The following is a 25239-nucleotide window of genomic DNA, read 5'->3' as shown; positions in this document are numbered from 1 at the left end:
TTTCAAGTTAATCAATTGAAAGTTACAGAAAAAACCTTACTATATGCATCAAAACAGAGAAAACCAAAATTAAAATTTGTTAGTTGAGGATGTTTACCATTTTCATTATTTTTTCACTAGTTGCTCATTCTGCCCCACCCTACTACCAACTCTTTGAAGCATATTTTTTCAACAAAATAATTATACAAGTAGTTGAAAAGTGTTACAAATACATTTCATTGACCTAGGGAATATCAAGAAAAGCGATAGATGCCCACTAAGTTGTGATTTCGATACCCAAAATCTTATTTTAGGTCACCTGATTCTTATAATATTTTCCCAGTACATGACCACTTTACGCATTTTGATATTTTTTTCAAGGTAAACGGATTTTTTGACTAATGTTTTGTCATCAACTCATTGGATTTTAGATAATAAGGCTACAATCAAGAAATTTGTTTTGTTAATTTGAAGATTTACGGTGAAAATACAAGATGCTCATTATGCCCCACCTGCTCATTATGCCCCGCCTACCCCTACATTTACAGTGCGGGAAGCTTCCACTTGCTACGGTATTCGGCGTGAAACTCTTTGTCGGCGAATGGAAAAGATGGAAAACGGTAGGGTAAAAACCCCTAAAATTTTGCTCTAATCTTCGCCACTTCATACATAAAAAATGGAATTTGTATGGAGGGGGCGAAGACTAGAGCAGTGGCGAAGTCTAGTGCTTGTATCGTATCACTCAAGATTTTTCAACAAATCGGTACATTGGCATCGGCGGAAAGAGGAGTTCTTATTACTGCTGTTATTTGTATGTCTGCCACCGGACATTATGTTCCGCAATGTTGATCTACCCACGGGTTCGTGTAAAGGATGATCTGAAGTCCGGGCTCCTTTCGGAACCCTGTTTAGGGCTCATCCTAGTGGCTGGATGCAAACAGAACTTTTCGTAGATTGGTTTGAGCATTTTGTCTAACACACAAAGGCAACAGCAACAGATTCCGTGTTACTGATTCGTGACGGGCATGCAACCCACACCAAAATTTTGGAATTCCTCGTAATGGCTTAAGAAAACAATGTCACAGTAGTTTCACTTCCATCTCACTGTACGCATCGCCTTCAACCACTTGATGTGGCATTTATTTTTCATTTCATTTCATTTATTTATTTGTACGCTTATCCAATACAATATGATTTTTTAAAAGATCTAACATTGAGATACGGGAATCCTTACAACAATAACGTCAGACAAAATTACATTTAATGTATTAACCTTTCAGTACTCGCGCCAATTTTTGTAACGCGAGCAGTCGCGCGTTGTACTTTGTACAACACCCATACATTCTGAAATATCTAAGGAACCTGATTGTTTAGAGGAGGATTGTCTTTGGCAAAGTTGTTGTAAATTTCATGGGCTACTTGATGCTGACAAAGTTGATTCGTAATACGTCCACTAGGCGGCGCTAGTGAGCAATATCATGTTATATCTTATATCTCAGGATCCTGATGTCTTAGAAAGATGGTGTCTTTGGCAAAGTTGTTTGGTAAGTCAACGGCTTACAGATTATTGGCCGTTTAATTGGAAATTCCACCACTAGGCGGCGCTAGTGAGCAAATAAACTTTATATTCTATGTATCACGGGATCCTGATTACTTTGAAAGATGGTGTCTTTGACGAAGTTGTTTGGTAGGTCAAGGACTTACGGATGATTCGCAGTTTAATTTGAAATTTCACCACTAGGCGGCACTAGTGAACAATTTCATGTTATATCTTATATCTCAGGATCCTGATGTCTTAGAAAGACAGTGTCTTCGGCAAAGTTGTTTGGTAGGTAAACGGCTTACAGACTATTGGCCGTTTAATTGGAAATTCCACCACTAGGCGGCGCTAGTGAGCAAATAAACTTTATATCCTTTGTATCTCGGGAACCTGATAACTTAGAAAGATGGTGTCTTCGACAAAGTTGTTTGGTAGGTCAAGTACTTACGGATGATTCGCAGTTTAATTTGAAATTTCACCACTTGGCGGCGCTAGTGAGCACTTAAATATTATATATTATGTATCTCTGGACCCTTATTACTTAGAAAGATAGTGTCTTCGGCAAAGATGTTTGGTATATCAAGGGCTTATAGATGAGTGACAGTTGCGCTAGCATGTAAATTTTTAATCTCATGTAGCTCAGGATCCCGATTAAAAAGGTACGGGACACCGTCTTCAGCCAGAGGCTGTACAGACTGAACAGAACTTAGCACTAGACCATGGACACGACATACATTACATGCACAAGTGGATAGCATGGTGCGGTTACACGCTTGGTAACGCTAAACGAACGACCACTAAGCTCCAATTTACTCAGAAAGATGGTGTCTTCGGCAAAGTTGTTTGGTAGATCAAAGACCAAATGGAGGAAATGTTACCTCTCGTGCCGACTTTCTAAAAGATCGAAAACTTACAGATAGTTGTCCGTTTGAATCGTAATTTCACCACTAGATGACGCTAGTGAACATAAAAAATGTATATGCAATAGTTCTCAGGATCCTGGTTACTAGAAGAGAGATGGTAGTTTCGGCAAAGTTGTCAAATAGATTAAGTGCATTTGGTTGATGGGTCGTTGAAATCAATATTTCGCCAGTAAGTGGTGCTAATGAGTATGCAAATTTTATATCTTATATATCTCCGAGTCTGATTACCTGGGAAGTTGATATCTTTGGCAAGGTTGTTTGGTAGATCAAGTGCTTTCAGTTGTTTGACCATTTGATTCGTGCTTCTGCCACCAGAAGACGCTAGTTGTAAATTTGCAAAAGCATGAACGTGTTATTATTCATCTAGAAAAAAAATCAATGAGCTGTAAATTTTTATACTTCCGAAAGTTTTCAAAATTTGAAAATTACACGACTAGTTGATTATAATTTGTTTAAATTTGCACTTGATTGATTAATTTTACATAAAGTTAAAGCGCTTAGTAAAATATTCAATATCTGACCGTCGTATTTCAATATACTCTATCTTAAGGTGGTCAATCTCACGGGATAATGGGGCTGTCCATAAACCACGTGGTCATTTTTTTGGGACTTTTCAACCCCCCGCGTGGTCATTGGTCCATACAAAAAATTTTATTTGTCGATACAAAATGGTCATTGGCCCCCCTCATGACCACGTGGTTTATGGACAGCCCCTAAGTACATCCATCCTTTATCCATCAAACAACAATGTCGAAGACATCATCTTTCTAAGCAATCAGGATCTTGAGATATATGAGGTATAAAATGGGAATGCTCACTAGTGCCACCTGGATGTGAAATTGCACGTCATATTTGTCTTCATCATTTAGTGTTTGATCTACTAAACAACTTTTCAGAAGACACAATCTTTCTAAGTAATCAGGGTCCTGAGACACATCTTCTATCTATCTAAAATGCAGTGGCATACGTGGGACCGCGCATAACTTGCGAACGGATGGTCCGATTTGGGTCGTCTAAGTGTTGTTCTGTTAGTTTTCACCCAAGGAAGGTTTATGAGGCCTAAAACATGGGAAAATTGAGAGTTTTTAAAAATCGGGTTTTCATACATTTTGTGACCGGGGACTTGGTCTTGGATAAAAACTTGAAACGTTAAAAAACGCAGTAGGCAAGACAAAGTTTGCCGGGTACAGCTAGTGAGTTATAAAATTTGAATACCCACTAGCGCCACCTAGATGTGGAGTTTCAAATCATACGGCTCTCCACCAGTAAGTTTTCGATCTACTAAACAACTTTGCTGAAGACATCAACTTTCTAAGTAATCAGGATCTCGAGATATATGATTTATATTATTTAATATTTGAGTACTCACTTGCGCCACCTGGATGTGGAATTCAACATCATACTTGTCTTCATCAGTTAGTGTTTGATCTACTAAACAACTTTGCAGAAGACATCTTTCTAAGTAATCAGGGTCCTGAGATGTATGAGTTATAAAAATTCAATGCCCACTAACGCCACCTAGATGTAGAGTTTCAAACCAAACGGCTCTCCATCAGTTAGTGTTTAACCAACCAAACAACTTTGCCGAAGACACCATCTTCCTAAGTACTCAGGATCCTGAGTTATATGGGATATAAAAATTACATGCTCACTAGCGCCGCCTATCGGTTGAAATCTGAATTTCTCAGATCACCTCGCGAAGGCCCTTGATATCCCAAGTAACTTTGCCGAAGACACCATATTTCTAGATCATTTAGATTTTAAAATACACTAATTCACATTCAACTGTCTATCTTATCTTAAATATAGTACGTTCTTCATAATGCGATTTTCAATTTTCCGCATTATAAGGGGTTATACTGTTTTCAAAAAAGGTCTTATAATATTCCAAATAAGATTCCGGTAGAATACATTTGGGGTTGACATCGATAGAAAAGATGGTTTCAAAGTAATAGTCGATAATTCTCATGTGTTGTACAAAGTACAACAGCGCGATTAACGGAAGGTTAAGGGACTAACAAGAATCGACAGGGAAGGAAAATAGAAAGATGGGACAGCAAAAAAAGCTTAATACTAATATCACAATACTACACGGCCAACTCTTGTAAAACGGGTTTTACAGAGGAAGAGCAACTCTGCAGGAATTTGGGAACCAGCCTCTGGAACCAGTCGTCGATCCGTTCAACACCGGGAAGCGCGTACGGAAAAGCGGCATTGGTGTCCACTGCCGATAATGGATTTGTGGACTTCGTGGCAGCGGCAACAACGGATGTAGGACTAGTTCCCTCGAATAAAAAATTGAGCGCCGCATCACAATTACAATCAGAGGAGTCACAGCAGCCATCTGTGAAAAGTAATTATCAAGAACTGCAGCGCGATGACTCGGACTGTGATTTCTTGGGGTTTGATGATAAATAGCTCGAACCGTCATTTATGAAGCGAGTTCCAAAAACTAACAATGATAAGGAAACTGCATGTTCATCCACATGACATCATGCCGGTACCACAACAATTAAAAAAGTCGGTATTATGTTTCCAGTTCAAAACCGAATTAGCGACATTTTTTCTTTGACTTCCGCTGCTTTTGCCTTGCGTTAAACACAATGTCGGAAGTGGGGCGCTGTATTGTACACCTGGTGCTCTATACAGCGCCCCACTTCCGACATTGTGTTTAACGCAAGGCAAAAGCAGCGCAAGTCAAAGAAAAAATGTCGCTAATTCGGTTTTGAACTGGAAACATAATACAAAACCGTGGCAGACTACCGGAGAATGCAACTGTTCTCACAAATAACGTGGCTAACCTACAACTGAAAAAGACGGAAAAGGGAAAAGATACATGCGTGAATGTTCCTAAAATCATTATTCCAACGGCTGAGCAAAATGGTCGTGAGCGTAAGACAACTACGAAATCTAGAGCAAAGAGGGATACGGATGAAAACCTTCCACAGCTGACCGAAGCAGCTGACCCTAAGCGCAAGCTTTTGAAGAGGACAAGGATTGGTCGCTCCAAAAAAGCAGCAAAAGTTCAACGCAAGAAATAATTGATTTGAAATTTCCAAGGAAATTTAAATTTTTCTTTTGTTATCCTAAAATATCCAAAAACCTAAAATATTTCAAAACCAGAGATGAATTTCATAGAAAAATGTGACTGTTGCAATACGGTTCAACGTCCCGTGGTGCCCGAGAAAAGTTTCGCAATCAAGTGCAACTGATTGACACAAATCGATAGAATAATTCAAAAAAGTAATAAAAAACTGGTTTTCCACTGAAATATTGGAAGTTTTCCTTAAGCGACCCATCTTGACCCGCTCCACCCTACATACCTTTTCAGATTCAGCATCTTTAGCTCGTAGTGGCCATGATTGGATGACTCGTTCACCAACTCCAAATATCGTATGGCAACACCCAGTGCTGCCAAGGCAATAGTTTTCGCCGTTTCCGGCATTGTGTTGGCACTTTCCTTTTGACCCTTTGCGAATCTTAGCAGTTTGTTCAAGTCTTGAATTACGTCGTTCTTTTCCAGAGAAAAATCTTGCTTCTTTTTTAATGTGACGATTACGTTGTTTCTCTCCATAAGGGTCTTGATTCGTTCATACTGTATTGAAGAAACATATAAAGATTTGTAAAAAAGTTTGATTTGTTGACCATAAACATATTTACCTCGGCATCGGAAGCTGGAAGAATGCACTCCTTCGGGCCCAGCAGCACCACCATCGCTTCCAACTCGGAGTAAAAATCATTATCCATGAATTCGGACACCGAAAATGTTCGCTCGTTGTTCTCAATGCACGCGATTCCAATCATTTTCTGCTTACCCTGTGGTTTCACATGGAGGGCAATCAAGGCCGATCCGGCCACCATGTCATTGTTGGCGAAAAGGAGATCTTCAAATTGCGACAAATTTCCAGGCGAGCCCTTGAACTCCAACACCCAGTCATTGGAAGTCTTCATGGGTCCCTTGTTGGTGTAGACCTCTACACGGTAGTTGCGCACCAACAGAAGATCGCGCACAAAACTTTCGAAGTTATTCTTACTCAGCACCACGTACGGTACCTCTTGGTCCGATCCTGCCGGAGCCATGATTTTGACCACATTTGTTGATTTGAACACACATTTGGCGACAAACTCAGCGTCCGATCCATGGCAGCTGTAATAATCGGAACGATCGAAGAAACGCACGGTTGTAGCGGGTTTCTGAAAAAAAGTTTTAATATGAAAACATAATCGTTACAAATAATTGTATATCTGATATAAAAATTGATGGAATAGAAAACCCTAATCACGGTACAGTAAAGACTGGGTAACGAGTAATACGGACCCCGTTGAGGTCACTAGCTTTTTCACAGCAACTCCTATTCCTATCTCCCCGTGGCACCGATCGGGCTGGGTGCAACCTTAGGGAAGATCGGGTAACACTTTGGTCGTACGTAGGCTGACATGGGATGGGGGAGAGAGCGGTGTGTTGCTTCTGCATGGCTGAGCGTCTGATTCCCAGGAAGAACGGCACCCTGGTGTCAGGCACTGCGAGCCAGCCGTAAAACCAACATACACGACAAGAATATGAACCATATTCAATGGTAGGTACGCGGAAAGGACTTGGAATTGGAAATTCGGTCAGTGGAACTGCAGATCTCTCAATTTCATCCGGCAGCAACCGCATACTCGCAGATGCACCGAAGGACTGCGGATTCGGCATCGAAGCATTGCAAGGAGTGTGTTGAGTAGGATCCATGGGTGCAAATGTTTAGATGTGATTCCATCTACCATCGTGATGAGCGACATGCAGAAGTACATAATCGGTTGGTGGCCGCCCGTCGAAAGAATCTGCAGATCGCGGATCTGTATTAACCAGTCATTTCGGTTTCGGAGGGATAAAGAAACACGTTGTGTGTTGTGCACGGTCTATAGACTTCTGCCTACATAGTTTATTTATGCTTTCACAACTGTTTCTACTCTCTCGCTCTCTTGGGTCTAGATATCACTTTAGGGTGACTGCCTACATTATCGGTTTATATATATTCGATAAGATCTTTGATCACAACAACTCCTTTCCCCTTAAGTTTTTCATTCATTGAATATCTCTTTTATACTACTACAATCTGAACACATTTCTTAAACGAATGTTGAAAGTTTCTTGTCTTGTTTTATGTAATTGGTTTTAATACAAATTTCCAAATCTTAATCTCATTTCCCCCTCCGAGAAAAAAAAACATGGAATGTACAATTATGAAACCCGAAGCTACCACTTCCATAAAATATTACCTATATTATGTAATAGATTTGCTAAAGTTTTGTGTAAAAACAAACGTTCCTTCCTAGTAAATAAAATGCCTCAATCGATAAAAAAACACGACAAAAAACATTTGCAGTAAAATAGGAGTAACTACCCTAGTCAATACAAAAATATACTCTCAAAAAATCAAAGTATGGTTGAATTGGCAGTCACTCTCACAACAGCAACAAAAAAACACCATTTACCTAATGCCATAAGAAAAATACAAGCTATGCACTCAAGTTTCGCTCAAGTTCCTCTGTTGCTACAAGGTACTAAAATTGGCGCGTCTGAAGATAAACAAACTCCATGAACAACAGCAAGACATCTCATTTGCTCCAATTCAGGCGGCGGTACACTGCAAATCACGTTGCTCGCTGCTGCTTTTCTCACTGTTGCTCAATCTGCCCACTCTCCTTATCTCATCGCGCTTACGGTGAGCCGTTTCATTGAGTACCCTGGATGCTCTCAACGAACTGTAGAGGTTACTCTCCTTGCAACGGAGAACTTCTCATCTTCGTGGGACAACTCATCACAGTCAAAGTAATGGACAAAAAATGCAAAATGCAAAACAGGCGGCCATGAACACAAAAATCAATACCGTATACAAAAAGCCAAAAAATATATCAAAAATTGCAGACACAAAAACAAACGATTGCTCTTAAAACAGGGACGGAAAAAATCTGCTGGACCAGGGAAAAGAAACGTAATTTCAGTATCCTGTTGTCCACAAAAACACGTCCAAGAAAAACAAATGCGAGCACAAAATGGTCTACAATAGGTGGCCCACACAAATTAAAACGCGGCAAAAAAAAATGCATGTGGCTGAGCCGCGCCAAAACACAAAACGATTAAAAAACTACCGTATTAACACACGCGACACAAAAAAAACGATTTCATCCTCGAAGCCACTGTATTAACCAGTCATTTCGGTTTCGGAGGGATAAAGAAACACGTTGTGTGTTGTGCACGGTCTATAGACTTCTGCCTACATAGTTTATTTATGCTTTCACAACTGTTTCTACTCTCTCGCTCTCTTGGGTCTAGATATCACTTTAGGGTGACTGCCTACATTATCGGTTTATATATATTCGATAAGATCTTTGATCACAACAGGATCAAGGGCTTATTCTTCAATTTCAGCATAATCAACGAGCACAGCACAGCTCACACTCAGGAAGTACTGAGGTTTTCGTTTTGGTTCGTCAGCTTGTGATTGCTGAACATTGGCTTTCGTAGCACCTTGTTCCAACATAGCCTCCCTCATCGTTACACCTGAAGATAACCACAGTAGACGGAATCCCTAATCGATCACGTTCTGAATGATGTACGGCACTTTTCCGACATTATCGTGGAGCTAACATCAACTCTGACCATTAGAAAACTGCACCCAAAACTCTCCATAATCAACAATGTACGGTACGAGCGGCTGCCGCGGTACGACTAGAGCGACTTACAGAAATGAATGTCGTCTAAGCATACGCGCAGAATGTCGAGGCAGCGTTGCCGGACGAGGGTTAACTCCATAAGGCCTTTCTAGAAGACTGTTGGAGTACAATTGAAGCAGTCATTAACAACGCAGCCGTGATCACCACGGGGCATGTGGAACGGAGTCGACGGAACGAATGGATCGACGAGGAATATAGAGATTGCTAATGAGAAGAACGCAGGGTGGGTGGTTATCCTACTGCATGGGACTCAGCAGAACGTGGAACGTTACTGAAACGGAACCAGCAGACGCACCTTTTTCAGAAAAAGAAACTCCGCCAGGATGAAGCGGATTGAGAGCAAATAGAATTGCTGTGCCATTCACATAATTTCTACCAGAAGCTTAACGCGTCCCGCAGTGTTGCCGGGATATGAATGGGAGCTTTTTGACGGATCATTATGAGGTGACAGAAAGGAAGAAGCAGCACTTCGACGAACACCTGAATGGTGCAGGTGCAGAGAACGCGAGAATCAAGGCATCGGAAGAAATTACAATGTTAGCACGGCGGATGATGGGAACCAACCAATTCCTTTGTATAGTGTTAAGAATGTCATTCAACAACTGGAGAAAAGTTAGACATTTGTCTGCTCCGGTTGTCAGGATCTGAGAAACAGATCAGCTAACGTAGGAGCGGAAGGGAGCGGTGATTTGGCCTATCTACAAGAAAGGCGACAGTTCTAACTTGTAAGAACTTGAGAGCAATCACCAATGGTCTATTCTGAATGCCGCCTTCAAAATGCTATCCCAGATGAAATTCCGTCGTCTTTTGTCTATAACGAACAAGTTTGTGGGAAGCTATCAAGCCGGTTTCTTCGATGACCGATCGACAACGGACCAGAACTATACTGTAAGGCAGATCCTCCAAAAATGCACTGTGTCAGTGCTAAATCTAAAAATACCATCGATTTTCATAAAAAATTTTAAGGTTAAGGTGAAATAAAACATGATGTTTTGGCAAAATTTCAGTAAGTTTTACTTGGCTAAATTACTGATGTATTTGCGTGTCCAAATTATTGCGGATGTTCGCTATACTACCCTAGGTCACCCTGCTGCGGTTAGTTCGAATTATCAGTCAAATTTAAAATTAATTTCAAGTTCTTGATGATTCACCCCCATTCCATGTATAGACTGTGCATTCGAATAATTATTTCTTTCGGGTAATCGTTCCTGGAACATACAAAACGTCATGATTCAATCTCATATTCGTTTAATCTAAGTAGTAGTAATCGTCATACGTATATTATCAAGTATTGAGCATATGCATGTATCAATGACAAGGCTTCGTGGAAGTGATAACCTCTATGGCCTATATATTAATGACTCGCATTAACGCTTGAACAAAACATCAGTCTACTATTGTGCGATTGCAGTTTCAAAGTGCTGATGGTTCACTAACAGAGCTAGATTACTTCAGCGTTTGTAACTAGCAGACAATCATTTCGAGATGGATCTGCCGAATTTAATTAGTTTTATGATAATAGGCTTATTTTGTGCTGGCATTTGTGCTCGACCAGGTCAGTTAAAGGAAGAAAAATATGAATTTCAAGAGTTCTACTCAAGTTCTTCGCAAGGTGATTTGGAAAGGTATCAATATAATTTTTGATCCAGAAGAACTCCATTAAAACAGTTTAGTATTACAGCTCGTCCCATAATGCAAGACTCCAGGTTGCTCCGATACAATATGAAGTTGTTACCTGGTCCCAGCAACATCCCAATGAAGTGAGCGCATTTGCTGAAATGTTTCGTCAAAACTACAATAGGATGGTCTTTCAACACAATGAAATGATGCAGCTACATCAGCAAACTATGGCTAATATTTTTACACCAGGTAGGTACACAAAATCTTGGAAGGTACTTTAATTTTTGCTCACGATCAAAATTTTCAGTAACTTACGAACTCTATCATGTTCCTGTCGGATACACATGGGACAGCTACTTTGGGAATACATTGCCATTCGTTTACTATGAGACGGAAAGAATGTCCCGTCAGTTGATCGAGGACTTAGAACAAGGTCGTCGATCACAAGAAGAGCTACTAAATCCGAATTTCTTTATCGAACAAGCGGCAAATGAACTAAACATGGTTCATCAATCGCATCAACAAATCGATTCTTCTAATGGCGTTCATAATTTTGATTCTTCACAAGGCATTCATAATTTTGATAATTCATATCAACGACCAGAACAAGCCTTTCTTATTGAACAAGAAACTAATCAACAGGATTTCCTCAGTTTTGGGGATTCTTTCACCAAAGATGAACAAGTTAGCTCAACTACTAAACGCCCTTCATATGTCCAAAGCCTACCCCCAGTAAGGTTCGACAATGAAAAAGTGAAAACAAATCATCAGCAAATCGAACAAATCGAAGTTCATACGCCGATTTCAGTGGAACTTTCACGACAAGTTCAACAAACAGTTACTCCGACGAATCAGCCATCGCAGGTCCACAATGATGAATTTTACGGCAGCACGTTCGATCAACAACCCAAATTTGATTTGCAGTTCGTTGAGAGTCAATCCAGTTCTGTAACGTCATCCAGAGATCATGTTATGTCACTAGTAAGGAATAGGTCCAAAGTCAAAGATATATCAACAAACCCAACGACAACAACTATTGCGACTACAACCACTACAACGCCACTACCAACAACTACCAGTGGCATTATGTCTATGCTTCCAAACAAACAGCCTGCAAGGAACTATACCGATTTGTACCAGCAAGTTCGAGCGGAATTGGAAAAACACCAGAAACAGGAGTCCGATAACAAAACCGAAGAAACGCATTTCATGGGTATGACAAGCAACACTGATCATGTTAAGCTGACCTACGAAACTGTGAACCATCGAAAGAACGAGAAGGAATCTCGTGGAGATCAGGGAATTACTACCGACGACTACGTCTACGAAGACACGAGCGAACCAGAATCAATAATAGGACACAACCCAACGACAACTGAGCCTGCTTCATTGCCAAGAACATCTAAGATTCCAATACATACGAATCCATTCTACTCAGCTGCTCTAGCTCCATTTCCAACTACGACTACATTAAAACCATCGAACCCTTACTATTCAGCGCCATTGGCTCCATTTCCGGGGGAAATGTTCCGTGAATCAAGCGAAAATCAACAACTGCAAGTGAGTTATTATATACGATACTGAGCAAAGTCAGATAATTATTGGGAGTTAACATTTATTACTTGTAAATATATTGATCTTTAAACTCCACAGTATGCAGAATATTCTGAGGTCCTGGACATGAACCAAGAAGTTCAAACTATAGAACATCATTATGGTGGTCACGTTGTAGAAGCTGACACAATTCAAGGTAATGACCAACAATGCTTTAAAGCTCAAGCATCCGTCATCATTTTTCGGAAAATAAAAAGCAGTTTTCTCGCTGCAAATCAAAACAAGGATCATGAAAATATATTCACTGCATTGTATTCCTCATGTGGAGTAAAGTGAATATATTTTCATAGCAAAAACTTTTGTTTTGAACGAAAAAACTGCTTTCAAATGTTTGATGATGACGATGATTTCAATGACGAAAAGTTCAACGTTAAGCGCAATAAATTACCTAGTGTGATATCATTTCAGATATGAATAACCATGAGGAGTTCAATCAAGATCAATTTCAAATTCACCAGGGATATGATGATATGCAACAATATGAAGATCTTCAGCAGCGCTATACAGATATTGGTGGCTCAGTGGACATTGGCCAAGCTTCACAGCATCCAGTGGAACAAAAACTCGAGAAACAATCACCACCTGAACAGGCCTATCGCAATCCGGATTTGCAACATACGTCTGTCAAAAACGTCCATCAGGAGGATGGAGTACCAGCTCATGTGAGTTAAGATTTTTACAGCAACTCTTATAATCTGGAATCACGTGATATTGAAATAACAAGACCACAAAACGGGAAAATGATACAAATTTCTTATTTTTATTTCTCAGGTTCAGGAAGTCACCGTTACTCCAATATCGGTAGATATCCCCAGCCAGAAGAAAAATTGGTTCCAGCGTCAATTTGATAAGATGAAAAATGTTCTACATGTTTAAGTCGAACAGATAAAAAGATAAAAAAATATCTAATAAAGATTAAAACAAAGAACCTACTTACCATAAAATTACAATTTCAATGTATCATATTTTTAATATACGGCTTACATTTCGGATAGGATAAACGTATGCACCCACCAACAACGTCATCTATTGTCTACATCAAATAAATGTCCCAAGAGTAACTCCAAAAATAATGTAAATTGGATGGAAGGTTGATCACTTTTCATTTACTTTGTTCGAAAAAAGCTCACGATAAAACCGCTCAATACTAAAATGTGTAAGATTTACTTGCAAGGGCTTTCAGACCCCGTAACAGTGAGTTGCAGTTACACATTCACAAAATCAGCTCTCAAGGTAAAACTGGATACATTTCCTTATTTTTTTGATTTGTTTTTTTTTTTTCATTAAATAAAGGAATAATATTTTCAAATGTTTTTCGTTTTTTGCAGAAATCATTTAAAAAAATGGTTTGAATGCACACTTTTGAATGCTCGTGATCTTTGATCAGCTGTTGTTTTCATAAGGGACTTTTTTTAACGTCCGAGATCAATATTTGGTTATGTGTAATCAAATAAAGCTTGTAAAACTTTGCAAATAATTTTAAAAATATGTTTTGTGTGATAATCATAACTTAAAAGTATCTTTTAGTGTTTTAGCCAGCTCTGACAACTGTCTCAGGGGCTGTTCATATACCACGTAGACAAAATTGTGGTCATCTCAGAACCCCTCCGTAGACTTTTGTCCATACAAAAATTTAAAAATTTGCATGGAGCGTAGGAATTCACCAGACCCTTCTCCACTTATAAGGTCTACGTTGCTTATAAACGGCCTCTCTGAGGTTGGTGTTTCAGAAAATAGAAACGGCCGGTGATCTTTTGGCAAAACATGTAAATAAGCAAACATTGTATAATTTCGAAACTCTCTGTGTGAATAAAATAATTTCAAATAAGTAGCCATACAGCAGTCCTGCTGCATGAGGGCTTGATGACGAACGGTTAGCGGCATCAGGTGTCTCGTAAGCCTCAGAGTGTGGGTTCGATTCCCGCTCCAATCGGGGAAAACTTTTCGTCAAACGAAAAATTCTTCACTGGGCCACTGGGTGTTACATGTGTTGTCCGTTGAGCGTCTGAGTTTGAGCGACCTCTGGCCGAAGACAGTATAATGGGAAGCAAGCAGTTGCGTTTTTGCTAAAGTGCTGGTAGAGGCGCTTTTCTGATAAATGCGGTAAACGTGATAACAGTGTAAACAAGCACGTGTTCCATGTGTTTTTCACATATACAGCGGCGCCGCTTGCACCTATCCACTCGATACATCATGCGCAACACGGATGGAAAATGCCAGTCAGAAAAAATGAAGTGAACAGCTTGAAATTTGTATGGTGGCGTAATAAATTATCTGTTACTGTAATGGATCCAGAAGAAACGCATAGGTATAATGATTTTGTTTCTAATTTGCAACTTTTTGTCCTAGGGTTTAAATTGCTGTGATGCGGAACAAGTGCAAACCAGCGATTTGCCCATACAAGAAAAATGATTTTACTTCATATATGGTGGTGCCATCTCTGAGAAAAGCAGCTTTGTTTTTACTCTATTATCTTTTATAACCTGCACATGACTTTCCTCTTCCAAAATTAAAAGATAAAAATAAATAAATAAATAAATAAATAACATGATCATGACTTGGATCCTGTGAAGTTTTCGCTTAGTAGGGGAAAATTAAAGCTTGTTTTTCTCAGAGATGGCACCACCACATTAAAAGTAAAATCTTTTTTCTTGTATGGACAAATCGCTGACTTGAACTTGTTCCGCATCGCAGCAATTTGTACCCTAGGGCAAAAAGTTGCAAATTAGAAACAAAATCATTATCCCTATGCGTTTCTTCCGGATTGATTTCAGTCATAGAGAATTTTTTGCACCACCATACAAATTTCAAGCTGTTTACTTCATTTCTTCTGACTGGCATTTTCCACCCGTGTTGCGCATGATGTTTCGAGTGGATAGGTGCCAGGCGGCGCTGCTGTATATGTGAAAAACACATGGAACACGAGCGCCGTCTACGATCGCATAGCGTAACCTTCGCCGTTACTTTACACTGTTATCACGTTTACCGCATTTATCAGAAAAGCGCCTCTACCTGCACTCTAGCATAAACGCAGCTGATTGCTTCCCATTCCTGGGAAGTTTTCAAATTAAGGCCGGAACAAATATCATTTTCTTCTTTTGTCACTTTGCTCGTTTGCTCGTCAAGGGGGAGGATAATAAATAATAAATGAATTTGATGAAAAATCACCCAAACAATAAGGCAAAATCGTAAAACTCATCGGATTTGTTAAGAAATTTTCTCGACAACTTTAATTTCAGTTCAAAATTTTTAAATTTTTGAATAATTTATTTGTGTCCCCCCTCAAAATGTCGAATTCCGACCATAATTTTCCGGGGGGGGGTGACATTAGAGAAAATCGAAATTTGTGTCAGCCTAAGTACTAGAGATAATCTTGTACCGCCTTTTCGAACCCTTTAAGCAGAATACCCTCTTCGAATGAGTGTAATCAGTTTCGTACCTTTTAATTCCGCCCTAATTGCTTATCCTTTGACGGATACGTGTATCTCGACTACCACTTGTAATCTTCCTCAGTGTCAGTTACCCATAACTGAAAACTGACACTGAGGAAGATTACAAGTAGTAGTCGAGCATAATGTCCGAAAACTGATGGACGTAATTTTTGAATGTTTTCATGAAGTGGCATCTTACTTCATGGCAGAAGGCATTTTTGCATCACTTCTGTTTTACGAACCAGTTTTTAAAATTGATAAAATTCGATGAAAATGCAATAGTTTTTTGATGAAATTTTGAAAAATGGCATCTTACTCCACTTTCCCCTGCTCATGCTGGCAGGCCATTTGTCTCTAGCGGTAGCATATGAGAGTGAGGACCCTATACGCTACCACGGGTGAGAACACTCAACTACAGAAAATTGAATGGAAATTCAGCAGCGGGGCAGCGCGGACGTCAACCACGAATAGATGAGCCGTAGTCCACATGAATTTGACATGTTTGGGAAATTGACACTTTTGGGCACTCTGACAGATCTGGGATGTGAACGACATTTGCGAATTAGTCATTACCATAAGTTATTACTTGAGTAAAACGTGTAAAACTAGCAAAAGGTTATCAAAATTTTAGCGTGCAATCGTTCGAAATTACACGACAACGCGAAGATAGCAAATAAATCAGTAAGAAATTGTGTAATGCATCGATTTACAGCACAAACAATTTTGGACGTGTTTTTGTTGTGAGCTACGGGGATTTTGGCTTTCGCTGCCCCCCTGAAATTCAGCTCTGTCAGCTCTCGCTTTCACCACGCTGCGTGCGAGTGTGAGTACCTTTTTCATTTCGCTCCCGTGATGCTGATTGGAAAACAACAATGACAGGTAAACCAAAACGAAGAAAATGAAAAAGCAAAATATCGCTATCATAAAAAAGGCCTGTCGAAAAATTGCAGCACTGTACGATAAACGGGAACACTTTCAAGGTGGTGGAGGACCTCGGGCAGACAACAAGCGAACAAACGAAATACAAAGGCGCATCATCAGTGGAAATCGGGCCTACTATGGGCAACTGCTTTTTTTTAGTGAGGAAAAGTAGACCGTAGTGACACTAAAACGGCAAGTATAAGATGTAATATTATAGTGCCAAGTTGCAAAAAAGCGGTTTTTCATATCCCTTTCGTGTTGAACCAGCATAATTGTGCAATTGAGCGGTAACAGGTTTGCATATATTTTTCATCTGGTTAGACTTTGTTTCAAGTGATGTTAACTGTTTCCATAATTCAGCCATTACTTATACTTGCATGTGTGTAAGCAAACTTTTGTTTACGTTGCCTGTGGGTTTTACCACAACAAGGTAAACTAAAAAGTGGACAAAAACCGTAAAACATGAAAAAGTTATATCTGTCGCATATATTTTATATCCGATTTATCTAGGTAGTCAAAGCTGGAAATCGAAAGATAAAGAGTAGCTCTTTCAAATGAGGAAACATAATTGTTGTTTTGTTGGAAAATCCAAGAGTTCTGAAGAGTCAAAGTTGAGCCATTTGTATGAAGTTTTCACTTTTTTGGGCTCCGTCCCGAAAGGGATATACCCTATTTTGAGGTTCAGCTTCTGAAATGAGCTGTAGGTGATTGAATCTATCTAGATATGTCGAAATGACATTTTCAGCACTGGTACCATGTATAAAACGCTGATGAGACCGGTGGTTCTCTACGGGTACGAGACCTGGACTGTGCTCGAGGAGGACATCTTCTTCTTCTTCTTCTGTATGGCTCAACGTTTCAACTGGAATTTGGCCTGCCTCTCTCCAGCTTCGTATTCTTTGAGCACTTCCACAGATATATTGGAGGGCTCTCTTTGCCAGCCATTGCAGAAATTAGTATATTGTGAGGCAAGCACAATGGTACACTATGCGCAGGGAGTCGAGAAAATTTTCCCGACCGGAACGGGAATCGAACCCGCCGTCTCCAGATTGGCGATCCATAGCCTTAACAACTAGGCTAACTGGGTCTCCAGTTTATACGAGGCTACGAAGAGGACATGAAAGCACTCAAAGTATTCGAATAACGGGTATTAGGACCATGTTTGGCGGTGTGCAGGCGATGTACGGCTAATCTGGCATCCGGAAGGTGGCAAAAGCTGAGCGGTTCCGGTTGGTACAAGGTTATTGAAACGATGGAAAAAAAACAGCAATATACCCAAAGCTTTAATTTGTAAGATATATTCATTCAACCATATTTTCAATAATTCTGTGAGGTCACCTTTCACCGGTCATGCTTCATTCACTGCTCGTTTCATACGATTTGAATATAAATCATAGAACCGAGCGCACGCTATGTCCAAACAAGCAGATTATAAAAAATGAATGTACTTGTACATCGAGTTTCATTCCACATACCTAGCGCCAGAAAATATGCTACATATTAGCATGCGAAACAATGCGAAAAAATATTCTAATATTTCATCGAAGAAATTTTGATTTTTTATCTTTTTAGCTGTTTTTCATACTAATATGTATGAAAACCTCATTTAAGGCCCATTTATCTCCCATAAAAAGGCATGGAAAAATTTTCACTGTTTTTTTTTAATATTTTTGAAAATATGGCTTTAATTGATGTTATGTGGAAAGAAAACCGATGTAATTCAATTTTTATAATCTGTTGGCTCAGACATAGCGTGTGACGACCGCACAGGACCGCACGGTACTAAACATTTTTCAAATTTCCATAGGCTGTTCTAAACTTGACTATATTGTGAAGATTTGATAGAAGATCCGAAATGATAAGACCAAACATGCTTCGAGATAGAGCATCTTTATTATCAAATTATTGTTCAATATCACAATGTTTTTGCATCTTTTGACAGATACGTATTTCGACCTCAACTGTAAGGTCGTCTTCAGTGTCTTGTAGTTGACTCGACTTGAGTCGAGTCAAGTACAAGACACTGAAGACGACCTTACAGTTGAGGTCGAAATACGTATCTGTCAAAAGATGCAAATTCTTAGTGGAATTCAAAGGAACAGTACTTAACGCGATTTTCTTTTTATTTACAGATATTCCCCTAACAAGCCCAGGATAATCATTATCACAATGTTGCTGGTTCGCCACAAAAGGGATATAGGGGTATTCACGGGTTTTCGGCCGATCTGTTCTCTTCATGGGGGGTTTTCTGATACCTGTTGAATTCAAATTTGGCGTCATCTCTTTTCCAACACGACTAAGTTTCAGGGTATTTGGCCGACAAAAATCCTTCATGACGAAGAGAACAAACCTGTCGATAATACCCCAAGTAATGGTAAAGCCGTAAAAACGGCATTAAATCGGTTCTTTAGTCGAATATAGAACTTAGCTAACAGAGCTAACTGGTTCTATATTCTCTAATAGAGCTGCTCAAAAGTCACTTTTGGCGCATTATTCGGCTGATATACGGCCAACTTCAAAATTCCGTACCAAGTCTCTGGAGCGTGAAAAAGTGAGAAAAGAAAAAAGAAAAAAAAAATGTTGTTTATCTTCTGTTCTTTTCCCATTTCTTTTCCTTCACTGAAGTTGCTTTTTGCTGCTTGATTCTGGCTGTTATTCTCCGGGTTGCTGATCGAAAATCCATCCAATTCCATTTGCGTTTTCCATCTGCTCCACCGATGCACCATAGAAGTGTTATCAAACTAGTTTTTGAACCAAGCAAAACATAATAGTTTGGGTATCTCGACGGTTCAAAATGATATGGGAGGGTGATGATTTAGTGGTCAATTTGGTGGTGACGAATGCAGGAGAAGCAACATGTATATAAATGGTCGGAAAACGTTGCAGTTCCGCTTCCGCAACGTTTCCCGACCGGAGCTGTAGTTTGTATAACTAATAAACTATGAGAATCGTGTTTGGAATCGCCACATTTGCTTGAAAGATTCCATTATCTTTTAAACAATAGCATTCCGAGCAGCATTCGTCGAATAACAATAAAAATGATAATTTTCCTCCGTTCCCGATTTGTTAACATTCATGGGAAAATGTATTAATCATGACCAGTTTGAGTCTGTTTTCTCCAAAATCAATTTTGAAAATCTTTGTTAATTACATCAACTTTGTTAATGAATCTGTTAATAATAGAATCGATGTAAATGAGGTAGAATTCATTCTGGATCTAGCCAATTAAGATTTTTTACATTCAAATATGTTATTTATGATTAAGAACTAAATAAACATTATTTTATAAAAAAAAAAAAATATCATGTAATTCAAGCCCTGTGACAGCACTGACAAACTGCTATACAGCTTGTAGGCTCTATATAAGCATACAGGGCTTATTTTAGTTCTTACTGTTTATAGTGCCTATAAGCATTAGGAATGCTTAAACAGAGCTTTTAAGCACTGAATTTTTTTTAATGACCATTATAATGTTTAAAACAGTGCTTAGTGGTTACCTGGGACCCAATATGCACCCTCTTTGCCACCTACCACAGCACCATGATTGTAACATAATTCGGGCGGTGAAAGAAAAGTCCAATATGTCATGTAAATGAACTTGTTCGTACACTCTTGGTTTCGCAAAACCCGGATTTCCGGGAACATATGCGCTCATTCCATATATGGTGTAATTTTTCCTAGCACTATCGGTAACGTGTACAATTTTGAAACTATATCATCCCGAATGATGCTATATTCTGTTCTAGCTTCAATCGAAGGGTTCATAAGGTCACTTAACCAGAGAAGGATTTATTCCTGATTGAAAAAAGAAAACGTGAATTCACAGTGTTAAGATTGTGCGAGATCTGGGGAATCCCGCATTTCTAAATTATAAATCACTACCGTGCGCAATACACTTCAGTCTTCATCCACTGTTTTCATTGTTCACACGCAAAACCATAAGAGATGGATTCCCGAAGAATTATTATATTGGTTTTTGCATTATCAGTGGCGTATTTACCAGCCTTGGGAAGACCTGTAGACCATTCCTATTATTCGCGTACATTTGTTAAATATTACTAATATTATAAGTAAAGATTTATCATGCATGTTATTTTTGCTCCAGGTATTGAAATTCTTCCTCCTCCTCATTTAACCCGTATAAAAGTACCAGAGAAATCTGCAAGAATTTCACCAACAACGGCGAAACCAGTTCAACGAAGTACTATAGAAACAACCACGGAATACAAATATAAAGATATCATAGAAGCCTATACCATAGAAGTGCCCAAACTTGAACCGATTCGACATGCAGCTGGGACACTGTACTACACAGTGGACCCGCAGGAAGATCCGTACAAAAAGTTGATGCAAGTGTACCAGGATAATTTTGAAACAGTAAGTTCTAGCAAAGCATATAAGGGTAATTCTCGCTGAAACCAGGCCGTCATTTACATAAAGACGCTATTTAGCATTTTGTCAAGCTTTTCGGAACATTAGAATATTTAGGTGAGCATTGACCGCGGCTATTAGATATCGTTCGTGTCACCTTGTCAGCCCCTTGGCAAGCGAGGGGTCCATCAATTTAGGCCAACCAAAGTTTTTATTCTTTATTCAAGTGGCTTTTCGCCCGAGACGAGTTCGCCATTACGAACCGACCAAAGCGGTTTTTATCCTTTCTATCATATTCTAGCGAATAAGCAAGAAAAATGGAAAATCCAAGACATTATGGTCATGTCCACCTGGTTTCAACGAGAATTACCCTTACGAGGCCATCGTACGTACTAATTATTTTTCTCTTTTAGCCTATGAACAGAAATTTTCCAAAAAATGTTCGACCTCCTAAATATTGATCGTTTATCGCCTGCATTTAATTTTAGTGTGTTTTGAAATAAATGGAACTGTACAGCATTACATTCAAATCAGTTTACAATATACTAAAAATCAACGGAGAAAACAAGTAGCGATAAGCATGTGTCAGTATTGCATACGTATTTGATAATGTTACACATATTTGACCCTGTGTACGGGGATTTCAAGTGTCTACGATGAGCTGATCTGTTGGAAATTTTGCATTTTACTAGAACTAGACCATTGAATTTACAAAACATTGGGAAATTCTGGACTCTTTATGCTGTGATTTGAAAGGGATCACAAGTTCAAAATTGGCAAGAGAAACTTAATTTTGAACTTTACTCTCTCTCTTCTTGGCGTAACGTCCTCACTGGGACAAAGCCTGCTTCTCAGCTTAGTGTTCTATGAGCACTTCCACAGTTATTAACTGAGAGCTTCCTCTGCCAATGACCATTTTGCATGTGTATATCGTGTGGCAGGCACGAAGATACTCTATGCCCAAGCAAGTCAAGGAAATTTCCTTTACGAAAAGATCCTGGACCGACCGGGAATCGAACCCGTCACCCTCAGCATGGTCATGCTGAATACCCGTGCGTTTACCGCCTCGGCTATATGGGCCCTCATTTTGAACTTTACATATTCAAATAATACAAATGCAAAAATATTTAATCCGTATTGAATGCGTTCCCAACTCATACAAGAAAAATGAAGCTATTCTGTTCAATTTTATACGTATAAGAATCATAAACTCGCATATTTCCACGGATTTTTTTCCTGTTATCATATATGGGCAGGGTTCTGCTAAATCGAACTAAGCGCCAAAAAGAACATTCCGAGATATTGCAGACTACATCTCAAATTGGACTATCACACTTTTTTTTGGTACCCTTAAAAAGTGTGATAAAAGTGCACATTTGCATCGGATCGGCTCGACGTCTTCGGTGCACTTATTCCTCCATTTACAAGGAATAAGTGCACCGAAGACCTCAATTCGATCCGACGTATCCCTGCGCTGTAATCACACTTTGAAGGTGTGTGCACACTATTGTGTCAGTCCAATTTGGGGTGCAGTCAGCAATAATCAAGCATAAAGTTCAACCACTCACAAATAAACAACAGCTAAGATTATTTGAAACTTTTCCGCAAGTCACTTGCTAGCCTTCATTAACGATCACAGATGAAGAATATGTAAATTATTTGAAATAATTGATATAATTACATTTTATTTCTCGGTGCTTTGCACTCAGTTCACTCTGGCTGAACGAAAACATAAGAATAGTTCAGTATGGCTGAGTGTGTTTCAGATAAAACTAGTCGGATTATGAAAAAAATCTCGATTTTTCATCGTCTATCAAGTTGAAATCGATATCACTTACAATCCTTTGCATGAATCAGAGAGGACGCGTATAGTATGGTAGGACGGAGGCCTCAAAATAGTTGAGCTATGAAAGGTGGAAGCCTTCCCAGCTAAGCCCTTCCCCCACGCGTTTTTCCATATGCTGTACATGTGCAGACACAGAGCGAGAGTGATTATGTCAAAAGAAGTCCTTGCTTGTCCTGGGACGCGAAAGTGAAGCAATTTTGCGTTCTTCAAATTTATGCTGGTCGAACAAAGCCATTAAAATATGCTGCCAAAGTGCACCCAAGGTTTTTTTTTTAAATAAAAATGAGATTCGAACTTGGATCATTTGATTGATAACCGAGCGGGTTACCTCTAGGTCATTTTACTTAGTTGAAATTTGGTCGTTAAGTCTGAATCAAGTTCTAAACATTCTTCTCGAGGATGATTTTTGCAAAAACTTCATATTTCGATCAGCCAAAGCGAACCAAGTATTTGAGTTTTGTTCAAGCTTTATTGTTCTAATGAGCATTGTTGTTGGGCTGCAAAACGGTGACTTGATAAGGAGAGCGTCCAACATAGCCCGCTAATCGGGCGAAACAGCCTGCATGCCGTATCGAATGATAACGTGCAGCGATGCGTAAACTTTGCAGCTTCCCGTGGTATGGTAGTCCAAAGCACCTTCTTCCCCCGCAAAGATATCCACAAAGCCACCTGGAGATCACCCGACCATCAAACAGAAACCCAAATCGACCACGTTCTAATCGACGGTAAATTCTTCTCGGATATGACCAATGTCCGCACATACCGCAGTGCGGATATAGATTCGGATCACTACTTAGTCGCGTCGAAGTTGAACATCGAGCAGCTGCGTAACGTAGAAGTGGCTCAAGACTACGCGCAGCAGCTAGCAGTGGCCCTACCAGGTATCAGAAGGTCGGCTCCAGAGGCCGTTGGCCCTACCAACGGAAGAGAAGCTTGGCGCAGCTACACTTGAAGATGGCTGGAGGGATATCCGATCCGCCATAGGTAGTACCTCGGCTGTAGCACTAGGCTTTGCGACTCTGAATCACAGAAACGACTGGTACGACGGCGAATGTGCACAGTTGAGAAACGAGAAGAATGCAACATGGGCGAGAATGCTGCAACACCGCACGAGAGCGAATGAGGCACGTTATAGACAGGCGCGGAGCATGCAGAACTCAGTCTTCCGGATGAAGAAGCGCCAGCAGGAAGAACGAGATCGCGAAGCGATGGAAGAGCTAATGTTGTCGACATAGAAATGCATTTTCCAAATTTATGGAATATTTTTCGATTGTTGTTTATGACAATGATGTCGCTAGAGCTCCTTATACAGAAATTATTCCAGTTTTAGGGTATCGCGCCACTTGGGCGGTGGCTTCTATATTCGTCTGTTTTCCACTATAATTCAGTCAATTTTGAACCAATTGACTTGAAATGTTGTACACGGGTAGATACTATACCTATCTCACCACATTCCAAAAGTTGTGTTAATTGGTTCAAATTTGACTGAGTTATAGTAGAAAACAGACGAATATAGAAGCCACCGCCCAAGTGGCGCGATTCCCTATCTAAAATAACACAGATGTTGACCAAAACATAATAAGTGACACAAAAACGGACTTGCAGCGGTTCTAAGGATCGTTCGAAAAAGGTTGTCGACATCAGGACATATTTTTTCTTCCTAAATCAGTTATTGTGATTTTACTTCAAAGATGAATTCCAAGGGAATTTACTTGAGCTGGTTGGGAATCGCCGTTAAATTTCAAGGGGCGTTTCCATGCGTTCTTGTAAAATTATAGACTTCTAAGTTAAATGCTCTTATTACGTTACACGATCTCTACACTGATTCTCTGTAAAATAATATATGAAGCACGTATTGAAAGTTTAATGCTGAACTTTTAAACTAGAATTTTCTATAACTTTTATAACGAAAACTTTTTATCTCGACAAACCCTTCCGAAAATGCATTGGAGTATCCCTCCGACTAAGCTCCTCCATCCTTGCCTCCATCAGCTGCAGCATCGGCAGCATGAGCAGCATAAAAGAAATGTCAGATTTGATCAAAACAAACCACACCAACCGAGAGAGAGAGAATATCACGCACGTGTTGCTCCTACACTGAACTACAAATCAACCCAAATTTAAGTTGTTTTGACGCAATCCCGGTCTTCCGTGGAATAACTCAAATTTGCGTTAAACAGCGAAAGTGGTGAGTGAGTAGTTCTCGTTTGAGAGCGGCAAAAAAATTAACCCAGTGGTAAGTTATTTTCACCCAACGGAGGCCTCAAATGACGC

At 39.6% G+C, this 25239-nt stretch overlaps 2 protein-coding genes and 1 long non-coding RNA gene across 4 annotated transcripts in view; 2 read left to right on the top strand and 1 right to left on the bottom strand.

The window, feature by feature from the left end:
- The window catches only part of LOC115256148 (DNA mismatch repair protein spellchecker 1-like), a 67667-nt gene that overhangs the window by 6356 nt on the left and 36072 nt on the right, over nucleotides 1-25239 (bottom strand). For both annotated transcript variants that reach the window (XM_062851636.1, XM_062851637.1), the window contains 2 exons: nucleotides 6103-6636; nucleotides 5766-6037 (listed from right to left, as the gene is read on the bottom strand). In XM_062851636.1, coding sequence (XP_062707620.1) covers nucleotides 5766-6037; nucleotides 6103-6636 — 806 coding nt within the window. The remainder of the gene's footprint in view (nucleotides 1-5765; nucleotides 6038-6102; nucleotides 6637-25239) is intronic.
- LOC115266334 (uncharacterized) lies at nucleotides 10526-13340 on the top strand. The gene is made up of 6 exons (XM_029872428.2): nucleotides 10526-10787; nucleotides 10844-11031; nucleotides 11090-12342; nucleotides 12436-12532; nucleotides 12805-13058; nucleotides 13168-13340. Exons 1-6 carry the CDS (start codon nucleotides 10648-10650, stop codon nucleotides 13270-13272), a joined length of 2037 nt encoding a protein of 678 aa, XP_029728288.2. The 5' UTR covers nucleotides 10526-10647; the 3' UTR covers nucleotides 13273-13340.
- On the top strand, nucleotides 20006-21687 carry LOC109414447 (uncharacterized). Its single transcript, XR_003897202.2, has 3 exons — nucleotides 20006-20787; nucleotides 20854-21125; nucleotides 21533-21687. It is a non-coding gene; the product is annotated as an uncharacterized LOC109414447 (long non-coding RNA).

The sequence above is a fragment of the Aedes albopictus genome, chromosome 2 (assembly GCF_035046485.1).
Source record: "Aedes albopictus strain Foshan chromosome 2, AalbF5, whole genome shotgun sequence".
NCBI classification, from domain to species: Eukaryota; Metazoa; Arthropoda; class Insecta; order Diptera; family Culicidae; genus Aedes; species Aedes albopictus.
The sequence above is the reverse complement of the archived record's forward strand: the minus strand, read 5'-3'. Positions and strand labels throughout refer to the sequence as shown.